The 13,192-nt window shown below is 42.9% G+C and overlaps 1 protein-coding gene across 3 annotated transcripts in view; it reads right to left on the reverse strand.

Moving 5' to 3' along the window:
- The window catches only part of LOC117693507 (NACHT, LRR and PYD domains-containing protein 5-like), a 59,864-nt gene that overhangs the window by 17,052 nt on the left and 29,620 nt on the right, over window positions 1-13,192 (reverse strand). For 2 of the 3 annotated variants that reach the window (XM_076932086.1, XM_076932080.1), the window contains 4 exons: window positions 10,695-10,772; window positions 7,920-7,997; window positions 6,373-6,423; window positions 1,262-2,828 (listed from right to left, as the gene is read on the reverse strand). In XM_076932086.1, coding sequence (XP_076788201.1) covers window positions 1,262-2,828; window positions 6,373-6,423; window positions 7,920-7,997; window positions 10,695-10,772 — 1,774 coding nt within the window. The remainder of the gene's footprint in view (window positions 1-1,261; window positions 2,829-6,372; window positions 6,424-7,919; window positions 7,998-10,694; window positions 10,773-13,192) is intronic. The other variant, XM_076932081.1, reaches the window with a different exon arrangement.

Raw genomic sequence — 13,192 nt, forward strand, 5'->3', positions numbered from 1 at the left:
CACTAAATGAAACCTTGTTTTTTTTTTAAACAAAATTCTTCAGAAATGGATAGTGGAATGGTGGAGTCACCAGAGACTGGGAGGCGGGGAAAGGGAAGTTGGTCAAAGACTACAAAAATCACAATCAAAAAAGGAACAAACTTAGATCTGCTTATTGTGGTTTAATACATAATGATGATATTGTGTTACATATATACTTAAAATCTGCTAAATGGTCTTAAAACTTGAACATCTGATCCTTTCTCTGTAACCAGCTTACAGAGAAGGTATACTATAAAAATATATTTAATTTTTATTTATGTGTATTGCATATCATGTGCCTGTGACTATGTGCACAAAAAACGCAGGTGCCTGTGACGGCCAGAAGAGGGCACTGGAGCTCCTGGACATGGAGGTCTAGGTGGTGTAAGAACCAAACTCTGGCCCTCTGGAACAGCAGGGCATGCTCATAATCACTGAGCCCCTTCTCCTGCCTAGATACTTTTGTCTGTTAATCTGTCCAGCATTCTGGCTATCAGATTTTGGAAACAATGGACTGCAAAGCTGCTGCCAATCTCCAGTAATCTCCCTCAGAAAGAAGGGAAAGGCTGGACCCTGGTGCCAGCCAGAGGGAAACTTATCTCCTAGAAATCAATTCCACACAGAGCAGACCACCTTGCTGGAGAGACTGGAGGCCAAATGGTATGTCAATGGTGGGCAGGGTTCATGCACTTTGCTCAGAACTACTTAAGACATGCATGCCCTTGAACTTCTATTTTGACTTCACTTCAGGATCCAAAAGTTAGGCTATGGGGAAGGGAGTCAAGATAGACCTATTGACCTTCGATCTCTGTCCCTCTTTCCAATGTGACCTCATTGAATGAATCTCCTTTTTCTGTATTTTTTTATTTGGTTTTTCTAATAGGCTTAGTGGTAGAACCTAGCTTGACACCTCTGCCACCTGGAGTTCTGGGCTTGTAGGTATGTACCAAGTCTATGTAGTGCTAGGATTAAACCCCAGGCTTCACTCATGCCAGGCAACCACTCTACTGGTAGATACTCAGATGTATCTACCATCTGAGCTATATCCCCAGCATGGTCCTAGGTTTTAAAAGGGCTTTTCCATTAGATGATGACAAACCAGACTCAGTTCAGGTCTCCTTAGTAAGCGAATCATCCTTAAGTGCCATCTAGTGCTCCAAATATTTCCAAAGTCACATTTAAGCATAGTAACATACAAAAATTACTAACTGGCTTTGAATGATAATCATCCAATACTCACTTCTGGAGATCAACAAGAGGGCATAGCTCGAGTGTATTATCCTCCGAGATGAGAGCTCTGATATCCACCCGGATTGCCTTCAAGTTCTGACATTGCTGGAGACAGTAGGAAGATACTGTCAAGTCCATCTTCTGGTTAATCAGAAGCCACACTTCTTGGAAGCTGTTGAGAGCTACATGAACAAACTCTTCATCCTGAGACTCAAAGAGATAGTAGAAGGCATCTAGGGTGTCCATTGGGTTGGTGTCATTGACCTGCTGACCTATCAGAGAGACCCAGTGTTGGAGCTTCTGCTTAATAGTCAGGTTTATGGGACATCCAAACAGAACCTCCAGAGTCTTCAAGATATCTTTGTTCATGAGACCAAATAAGAAACGCTTCATCCCGAGGGGAATGTTGTTGGTTCTCTTCACCTCCATGATGCTCTGTTGGTTTTTAATAAAGGAAAAATACTGATTCCATTCCCCCAGCTCTTCTAAAACATAATATAAGGCAGCAAAGAAATCTTGCAGGCTGCGGTGAAAGAAAATAGAACTCTTCTCACTTCTGTGGCCAACCTGGAGAAGAATCTTCGTGTGAAAGAGGGCAGAGATCTCAGACTCCTTTAGGCTGTAGTTCTTCAGGTCATCATCATAGAACACTGACTTCATAGTCCACACTCCCTCAGCAGCCATCCTGCACAAACCCACTAGAGTAATCTGTTCTTCCTGACTGAGAGTGCCCCAGGAAGGCTCTCTCAAGGTGAGCCGGTGGAACAACAAGGTGGCATACAAACCGGTGAGAGTCTGGCAGGGTAAGGTGCATTCCTTTCCCAGCTTCTTCTGTAGCTGTAGAGCTTCACAGATCAGTAAGCACATGGAGGGGGCCTGGCATTGGTTAAATAGCTGGTGATTTTCTATCACAGAATGGAAGACTTGCATTCTCTGGTAGTCATCAGAGATGTTCTCGAGGATCAGCTGCGATCTCCTTGATGTAGACAGTCCTTCAACCAGTATATAGAGGGGGGACACCACCACTGACTTGAGCTTTTCTAAGCCTGTGTTTCTGGTGGTAATGATGAGAAAGGACTCGGGTAGGAGGGCCTTCCTCAGGAGACTGTATATCAGTATGTATATGGGCTGTTCATCCTTCCAGTCTCTGGAGAGTGTCATATCATCTTCATCTTGGAGGACAGCGTCCATATCATCGAAACCATCTATGACAAACAAGAGTCTTTCTGGTTGGGACATGATCTTTGTCACTGGAGCCCAGGAGTCTGGCCACTCCTTGGCAATCATCTGTGCCAAACTGCTCTTCTCTGTCCACTTTATTTCTCCAACAGAGAAGATGACAACATAGGACATGTCTTGGTAGAGTTTACCCTGTGCCCAGCCCAGAACAATACTTCTGGCCAAAGCTGACTTCCCAACTCCTGGTCTTCCATGTAGGATAATGGTATGAGGCCTGAAGGTTTTCTGGTCTGGTTTAAAAGCATCAGACAATACTTTCATCTCTGGGCTGTCATACTGTAGAGCCACACTTGTGTCGAATTTAGCTATCACGTGGGCCTTGTAGTCTTGTAGGTTACCTCCATGATATAAAGTCAGATAAGAGGACAGAAGAAAAACAAAATGTGAACCGAGTCTTATTTTTAAAAAAACTAACATGTATATCTGCACCATGAGTATAATTAACAATGGCTTAAAATATCTCAAAATAGATGGGAGGAAATCTGAATGGATTTAAAGAAATGATGGAAGTTTAAGGTGATTAATATGCCAATTGCCTTTAATTGACCACTATTATATCTATAATAAATCAAAATATGTTGTACTGAACACGTACAAATATGTGTTAACACATACTCTCTCCTTGGTTTTAAGTCAGATAGCTATATACAATGTTCTTGCTACTTCATTACCTGTTTTGAGAGAAGAGTCTCATAACTCAAGCTGACTTCAACTTTGCTATGTAGATAACAATGACTTTGAACTTCTGATCTTCCTATGCCCCAACTCCTGAGATTACATGTATGCACTGCCATGCTTAGTTTTATGTTGCACTGAGGACTGAACCCCATGGCTTTATGCATGTTAGAAGACACTCGACCAACTCAGATACATCCATAGTTCAGTCTAGCTTCTTCTGAGCTATGTATTTCTCACGAGATCCAAGTAGACTGGGGTATCTTTGGCCAGTGAGCTGTAGAAATTTGCCTTTCCATCACATCTGTGATTACAAGCCATTGCTGTGACTATAAGCACATTGCCATCATACCCGACTTATGTTATTCTGGGGTCCTAAACTCAGGCCCTCATGCATGACAAGCTCTTCACCTAGATCTTAATCTCTAGTTGCTGAACTAGACCAATACATTTGTTTTTATATTGAACATTAGCTATGCTAACAGATTTAGGTTTGCTTGCAGAGTCAGATGACAGCCTGCAGTTGGACCTAAGACTTCCTGGCTTCCCCCCATCCACCTACAGACTTAATTATTACACCCATACTTCATACTGTCAGATAAATCCTTTCCTCCCCAACTTACTTTTTGGTCATGGTATTTTGTCATAGCAATATAGAAACCATGAGGATGACAGATATTAATTCCTTAAAAAAGTACTTATTGAACAGGTGATGTGGCAATTATACTATGTGCACCACCACAGTGCCTGGTCCATAGTGAGAGGCTCAAAATGTCATCAATATTTATATTTAATAGTATGGATTCAAATCAGGCAAAGGTGGTGCACAACTTTAATCCTAGCACTCAGGAGGCAGAGGCAAATGGATCTCCGAGTTTGAGGCCAGCCTGGTCTATAGTGCTGGTTCCAGAACAGAAACCCTGTCTTGAAGCCTTACTCCTCAAAAAAAAGCATGAATTCTAATTTAGAGGGCACTGTAAAATATCAGTTTTTCAATATGGGCTGAATAATGATGGTATAATTCATGCAGGATCAAAATGTGTTTTCCGGTGGTACAGGCCCTGCCTGCACTTTAGAGTAGTGGTTTTCAACCTTTCCAATGCTGTGTGTGACCCTCTAGTACAGTACCTCACGTTGGGTGAGCCCCAGCCAGTTATTGCTACTTCATAACTATACTTTTGCTACCGTTATAGGTCACAATATAAAAATCTGATACTTAGGGTATCTGATCTGTGACCCCTGTGAAAGGGTTGTTTGACCTCCAAAGGGGTCGTGACCTACAGGTCTAGAGTCATGACTCCCAGCATTGCCTCCCAGCAAGCCCTTGAAGTAAAGTTGGATGCAACTTGGACTCTCTTGTCTGAGCTGGTCAGATCCTCAGTTCTACTAAGCATACACTGTAAGTATCTCATCCAAGTCCCATCACGGCTTTTAATTATTGCCTCAGTGAACATCATATGCTCACAGCCAGATTAACCACTAGCAAAGAAGAGCAAAAGAAAATCCCACCAGTGGGAGAACTGAGAGACTGCAGCTTGCTCATGCAATGCATTAGGGCGTTTTTTTAGATTAAAAATGTTTATGTGTAGGAGTGTTTTCCACATATGTATGTACACACACATATATATACATATATACATATACATATATATATGTCATATGCATGCCTGGTGTCTGAAAAGGTCAGAGGTAGCCTCAAATTGCTGGGAACTGGAGTTACAGATGGTTGCAAGCTGCCATACGAGTGCTGTGAATTGCACCCCAGACCTCTGCAAGAGCAGCAAGTGCTCTAACCATTGTGCCATCTCTCCAGCTCCACAATGGAATATATTTACTTATTTTTCACTATGTAGACTTGACTGGCCTAGGACTTACAAAGATCCACTTCCCTTTGCCTTTTAAGTGCTGGGATTAACAATGGAATATTACAAGGCAACACAAGGAATGAAAAAATAGTGATATTTACAATGGATTTTTTTCTGAGTGTTTTTCCTCTGTGTAGCTTTGGCTGTCCTGAAAGTTGCTCTGTAGACCAGGCTGGCCTCAAACTCAGAGATCAACCTGCCTCAGCCTCCTGAGTGCCGGCATTGAGGGCGTGAGCCACTACCATCTGCCTTTATTAGTGGAATTCTATTTATTCAGTAAAATTCACAAAACTGGAAATTGCTGATAGGTAAGATATGCCAGACTCAGACAAATACTGCATGTTTTCTTCTAGATTTTGTTTACACACACACACACACACACACACACACACACAGTAGAAAGAGACCTTGGAGAAAGGAAAAAGAGATCTTAAGTAGTAGAGGAGAGAAGGAAAGGAGGTGACAATACACATGCCAAGAGAACAGAAGGTGGACTATAAGGTAGAGGGCAGAGGCTGGAAGTAGGAGAGGATGACAGATTAGAAGAAACTGCATGAGCAATGACACAGTGGGTCTGGGGAGGTGGATCAGTGGATAGAGTCACTTGCCTTGGTGTTAAATCCATAGCACCATATAAAAAGGATGTGTTTACACACACACCTGCAATTCTATCACTCAGAAGGATTAAGTGTTCAAGACCACCCTCAACTACACAAAGAGTTTGAGGCCAGTCTGGAATACATGAGGACCTGCCTCTGCCTGAGGACCTATCAGCAGTTAATGGTTGCTGGGGAAATGAGACTTTCTTCAGTGGTGTATCCACTGGTAAGGTGCCCATGCTTCTGTAAATAAGCTTTCTGCCAGGCTCATGTAAGCAACCCAATCAAACACATTGGCTGACCATACATCAAAGAAGAGGTGAAGATAGTTGTGTGGAAATATTAAAGGGAAACTTCTTGTATGTAATCTATGATGATACAACCACTAAAGAAAAGGACCCGAATTCACATTGTATGCTAATTTGAAACCTAATAACATTTCTAAATTTGATCGGTGTGGTTAACTACTCTCAGCTGTGTTTAGAACTAGTCAAATAACCTTGACTAGAGCTTCTGCTCTCAGTTTGCTGGATTTATAGGTTATTTGAAACTTTTATAAACTGACCCAACAGAAACTTCACTGGGCCACATGGCTCTGTCTCTGATGTTCATCCCAGGACTCACAGGGAAGCTTCAGGCAAAGACACTAGTGAAGCCAGGACCCTACAGTCCTATGACTGCCATATGTTGCTTTCATCCAGTCTGACACAAATAAGATTGACCACAAATAAAAATTTAGTCACCTTGTTTACCTGCCTTTGTCATAACATCTTCTTCCTCAGCTAGTAAGTCTTCTGGAAAAGGGAGAAAAAAACTCAAACAATATGATTTTGCTTTCTGTTCATAACAGAGACACCATGTATATGAACTCACCCCACCCTTGGGGAACAGAAGATGCGGAGGAGAGCTGTGAACTGCTGTCTTCTAGACATAACAGATGTTGTGCACATATAGTCTTGAGGCTGCAGCCACATGTGCAAGATCAAGACACTTAAAATTGCATTACAGATTTGACAGAGGCTCCTGAGAAGTATCAGCATTTAGAGTCACTTTTCTGTAGGAGCATGTCCCTCTGCATGGTTGTCAGGGCTCTCTGTGGGCACACGCATGAGGGCAGGTTATTGTGCACATTTGTATGCACATGTATGGACCACAGGTTGACTTTTCATGTCTCTCCCAATGACTCTCAATTTGAAAGATGTATTTATCTTTATTTAAGAATGCATTGCCAGTAAGCATGTCCCTGTACCCTGTGCAGGCTGGCCCTGCTGAGACCACAAGAAGGCTGGATTCCCTGGAACTAGACTGACAGATATAAGCTGGCATATGGGTGCTGAAAACTGAACCTACATCCTCCAGAGGAGTGGCCAAGTGATCTTACCTGCTGAGCCATCTATCTGGTCTCCAAACATAGTTTTGGATAGTCTAAATAACTCTGGATCTCACCATGGTGGAATAGGCTGAAGAGAAAGGACCAGGAATCCTACTGGCTTGGCCTTTTTGGTGGTGGTATTATAGGCAAATATCCCTCCCACCTGGCATGTTAACATAGGTCCTGGGAAGTGAACTCAGGTTTAGTGAAGGAAGAATTTCTTTACTGAGCAAGACAAGCCTCAAGATTCAGCCTTACTAAAAACAGCTATATACACAAACACAAATGCAATTTAATGCAGTCCATATCAGGAGCCTAGATAACCATTTCCCTCCAAGATATCTTCAAGGTGATTTTAAAATTCATAATACAATCAATAAAATCAAGAATGTGCACCACCCCAAATCAAGCAGAGATATTTAAAGAGTCATATACCTCAGAAAGAAACATTTAAGTCAGTACAGGTAGTGGTATAAGGAAAGGACAGATACCAGCTAACTAAGGCTGAAGCACCCACAGCAACTCTATCTGGCCAATTGAAAATAACTGTGTACTTATGTGTGTGATTTGCAATAATTTTCAAGTATGTGTGTGCATTTTGATGTGGGTGCCAGAGGTCAACTTTAGGTTTCATTCCTCAGGAAACATCCACCATTAAAACAAAGACCCTTTTAAACTTTTAATTACAAGTCTATGGGTGGAAACCTATGAGTCTCATGCCAGAACAAGACAGAGGTGTTGAATTTCTTGGAGCCTGGTTTGCACTTAGCTCTGAGCCACCTGATGTGGATGCTGGTAACCAAACTCCAATCGAGCATGCAAACACATAAGAACTCAGGGGTCTACTTTCTGAGATACAAACCTATATAACATGTGGCTTTATTATACACATCCTTACACCCCACCCCTCCTTCAAACCTGACATCTGTCTCTCTTCTGATCCAAGGTCTTTCACGATTGCTGTACTGTCTTTCTCTGGAGTACTCATTGTGCTTTCTACAACAGAGAGGAAGAGTTAATAAGTCAGTCTGACTGCCTCAGCTGTATAAACTACAAAGGAGTTTAAGGCAAGCCTCTGCTTAGTTTATGCCTCAAGTTGTCTGTGATGTCAAGCTCTTTGCTTCAGAAGAACAGAAAAGCAGAGAGATGCAGACAAAGATGTTCTCCATGGGATACAACATGTGCATTCTACACTACTTCTTCTGAGTGGCTATCACAATGAGGTGCTGTGACATAGGCATTAGGGTTCATATTTATTCATCCTCAATTCCTTCAGATTTCAGACCTGTATAAGCAGCTATTCACTTAATACTTGTAATTTGAGCCATATTCAACTTTGTGGGTGTGTGTTCATGTGTGTGCACAGGTGTCAATCATGGTTGTCACTTTCCTCTGTAGGCACCTATTAGGGTTTGGAAAAACTTATTTTTTATATGTCTATGTGTGTATGCAAATTCCCTTGGAGGCCAGAAGAGGACATGAAACTCTGTGGAACTGTAGTTAAAGGCAGCTGTGAGCCACTTGAATGTGGGTGTTTTGAATGGAACAGGACTTTGCTTTTTGTTCAAAGGTGAGACTCCATTTGTATCAACTCTACCCACCTTTAGTGAACAAAAGATGGGGAGGAGAGCCGTGAACTGCTGTCCTCTGCACATGGCACAGCTGTTGTGCTCATGAAGCCATACAGAAGGGGCTACCTATGCAAGATCAAGACACTTAAAATTGCATCAGAAATTGGGTAGGGGGCGCTCCTGAGGAAGTGACAGCATTTGGAGTTACTTTTCTGTAGAAGTCTGTCCTCCACTGAGTTGTCAAGGCTCTCTGCATACATGGGCAGGTCTATGTGTACATTTGTGTGCACATATTTGGACCATACATTCACTTTTTCATGTCTTTATCACTCCCATTCTTATTTTTCAAAAACGTGTTTATCTGTTAAATGGATGGGACTAGAAACTATCATCCTGAGTGAGGTCCTCCAGATACAAAAAACAACACAGATGGTATGCGCTCACTGATAAGTGGATTATTAGGCAAAAAGCTCACAGTACCCATGATAAAACTCGCAGACCATATGAAGCTCAAGAGAATGAACACCAAAATATGATGTTTCAGTCCTACTCAGAATTGGAAACAAAATAATCCTGGGAGGTAGAGGGAGAAGGGTATCTAGGAGGGAGAGAGGTGGGGTAGAAGAAGGGAAAGGGGGGACAGGATCAGGTGGAGGGGGAGAAGAAGAGGAGGGAAAGGGAGCAGGATCAGGTGTAGGATGAGGCAGGGGACAAGAATAGAGGGTCAGGAAGTTGAAATGTGTGTATCCAGGGATGGCTAACTGGGGTAGCCAATAGAATGTCCCAGATGCCAGTGAAGCAAGATTCCAGGACCCATTGGGGATACCATTAGCTGAAATACCCAAAAAAGGGGGGATCTAGAACCTGTAGAGACCATATCTAGTAGTTAGGCATGACCACCCAGTTGAGGGAAAGGGACACCCACCCATCTCAAACATATTAACCCAGTGTTACTCCTGTCAAAAGAAAATACAGGGACAAAGAGTGGAGCAGAGACTGAAGGAATCACCATCAAGAGACTGCCCCACATGTGGGTTCATCCCATCTGCTGACCCCCAGCCCAGACCCTATGGCTGATGCCAGGAAATGCATGCAGACAGGAGCCTGGTATAGCTGTCCCCTGAGAGGTTCTGTCAGAACCTGACCAATACAGATGCAGATACTCACAGCCAACCATCAGACTGAGCACAGGGACCACAATAGGGGAATTAGGGGAAGGACTGAAGGAGCTGATGGGGTTTAAAAACCCAAGGATGAACAATACCAACCAGACCTCCTAGAGCACCCAGGGACTAAACGACCAACCAAAGAGTACACATGGAGTGACCCACGGCTCCAGCTGCATATGTAGCAGAGTATTGGCTTTTTTGTCATCAATGGGAGGACAGGCTTTGATCCTATGGAGGCTTGATGCCCTAGTGTAGGTGAATGCAGGAGTGGTTGGGTGGGTGGGTGAAGAAATACCCTCATAGAAGTTGGGGAGGGGATAGGATAGGGGGTTTGTGGAGGGGAAACTGAGAAGGAGGATACATTGAAATGTATATAAATAACCAATTAAAAACAAAAAAGAAAAAAGAATATTTAGCCTGTATAGATGTCCCTGTATCCAGTGCAGACTGTGCTTCCTTACACCACAAGTGTAAACATTTAAGCCAGTACAGGTAGTGGTATAAGGAAAGAACAGATACCAGCTAACTAGGGTTGAAGCACCCACAGCAACTCTATCTGGCCAATTGAGAAGAATTGTTTGTGTACATATGTGTGATTTGCAATAATTGTCAAGTATGTGTGTGCGTGCATGTTGATCTGGGTGCCAGAGGTCAACTTTAGGTTTCATTCCTCAGGAAACATCCACCATTAAAACAAAGACTCCTTTTTAAATTTTAATTACATGTCTACATGTGGAAACCTAGGAGTCTCATGCCATCACAGGACCGAAATGTTAGATTTCTTGGAGCCTGATTTACACTTTGTTCTGAGCCACCTGGTGTGGATGCTGATAACCAAACTCCAACCCTTCATGCACACACATAAGAATTCGGGAGTCTAATCTTCAGATGAAAACCTGTAAAACATGTGGCTTTATTTTACCCATCTTTGCACCCCCACCCTGCCTGCAAACCTGATATTTGTCTCTCTTCTGATCCAAGGTCTTTCACGATTGCTGAACTGTCTTCTTCTGGAGTAGTCATTTTGCTTTCTGCAACAGAGAGGAAGAGTTAATAAGACAGTCTAATTGCCTCAGCTGTCTAAACTACAGAGGGGTTTAAGGCAAGCCTCTGCTTAGTTTATGCCTCAAGTTGTCTGTGATGTCAAGTTCTTTGACTTACAAGTACAGAAAAGCAGCAGAGAGAGGCAGGCAAAGATGTCCTCCATGGGATACAACATGTGCATTCTACACTACTTCTTCTGAGTGGCTATCACAATGAGGTGCTGTGACATAGGCATTAGGGTTCATATTTATTCATCCTCAATTCCTTCAGATTTCAGACCTGTGTAAGCAGCTATTCACTTGATACTTGTAATTTGAGCCATCTTCAACTTTGTGTGTGTGTGTTCATGTGTGTGCACAGGTGTCAATCATGGTTGTCACTTTCCTCTGTAGGCACCTACTTAGGGTTTGAAAAAAAATACATATCATTTTTATATGTCTATGTGTGTATGCAAATTCCCTTGGAGGCCAGAAGAGGACATGAAACTCTGTGGAACTGTAGTTAAAGGCAGCTGTGAGCCACTTGAATGTGGGTGTTTTGAATGGAACAGGACTTTGCTTTTTGTTCAAAGGTGAGACACCATTTGTATCAACTCTACCCACCCTTAGTGAACAAAAGATGGGGAGGAGAGCCGTGAACTGCTGTCCTCTGCACATGGCACAGCTGTTGTGCTCATGAAGCCATACAGAAGGGGCTACCTATGCAAGATCAAGACACTTAAAATTGCATCAGAAATTGGGTAGGGGGCACTCCTGAGGAAGTGTCAGCATGTGGAGTTACTTTTCTGTAGAAGTTTGTCCTCCACTGAGTTGTCAAGGCTCTTTGAATACATAGGAGTGGGAAGGTCTATGTGTACATTTGTGTGCACATATTTGGACCATAGATTCACTTTTTCATGTCTTTTTCAGTCACTCCCATTCTGATTTTTTAAAGAAGTGTCTATCTGTTAAATAGATGGGACTAGACATTATCCTGAGTGAATTTCTCCAGAAACAAAAAGAACACCACAGTTGGTATATGCTCACTGATAAGTGGATTATTAGGCAAAAAGCTCACAGTACCCATGATAAAACTCACAGACCGTATGAAATTCAAGAAGAAGGAACACCAAAATGTGGATGCTTCAGTTCTACTTAGAAGGGGAAACAAAATAATCATGAGAGGTGGAGGGAGGAAGGAATCTGGGAGGGAGAGAGGAGGGGAAGAAGAAGGGAGGGAAAGGTGAGCAGCATCAGGTATAGGAGTAGGCAGGGAAGAAGTATAGAGGGTCAGGAAGTTAAAAGGTGTGTATTGAGGGGGTGGGGAGTGATAGCAAACAGGGGGTAGCCACTAGACTGTTCCAGATGCCAGTGAAGCAAAAAGTTCCCAGGACCCATTGAAGATACCATTAGCTGAAATACCCCCCCAAAAAAAGGGGGGGGATCTAGAACCTGTAGAGACCATATCCAGTAGTTAGGCATGACCACCCAGTTGAGGTAAGGGGACACCCACCCATCTCAAACATATTAACCCAGAGTTACTCCTGTCAAAAGAAAATACAGGGACAAAGAGTGGAGCAGAGACTGAAGGAAACACCATCAAGAGACTGCCAAACCTGGGGATGCATCCAATCTGCTGACACCAAACCCAGACACTATTCCTGATGCCAAGAAATACTTGCACACTAGAGCCTGGTATAGCTGTCCCCTGAGAGGTTCTATCAGAACCTGACCAATACAGATGCAGATACTCACAGCCAACCATCAGACTGAGCACAGGGACCACAATAGGGGAAGGACTGAAGGAGCTGATGGGGTTTGAAAACCCAAGGATGAACAATACCAACCAGACCTCCTAGAGCACCCAGGGACTAAATGACGAACCATAGAGTACACATGGAGTGACCCATGGCTCCAGCTGCATATGTAGCAGAGTATTGGCCTTTTTGTCATCAATAGGAGGACAGGCTCTTGGTCCTATGGAGGCTTGATGCCCTAGTGTAGGTGAATGCAGGAGTGGTTGGGTGGGTGAAGAAATACCCTCATAGAAGTTGGGGAGGGGATAGGATAGGGGGTTTGTGGAGGGGAAACTGAGGAGGAGGATAACATTTGAAATGTATATTAATAAAATAACCAATTGAAAAAAGAAAAGAAAAAAGAATGTTTAGTCTGTATAGATGTCCCTGTATCCAGTGCAGGCTGTGTTTGCTTACACCACAAGTGTAAACATTTAAGTCAGTACAGGTAGTGGTATTAAGGAAAGGACTGATACTAGCTAACTAGGGCTGAAGCACCCATAGCAACTCTATCTGGCCAATTGAGAAGAATTGTTTGTGTACATATGTGTGTGATTTGCAATAATTGTCAAGTATGTGTGTGCGTGCATGTTGATCTGGGTGCCAGAGGTCAACTTTAGGTTTCATTCTTCA

This window comes from Arvicanthis niloticus, chromosome 1 (genome assembly GCF_011762505.2).
Source record: "Arvicanthis niloticus isolate mArvNil1 chromosome 1, mArvNil1.pat.X, whole genome shotgun sequence".
Classification (NCBI taxonomy): Eukaryota; Metazoa; Chordata; class Mammalia; order Rodentia; family Muridae; genus Arvicanthis; species Arvicanthis niloticus.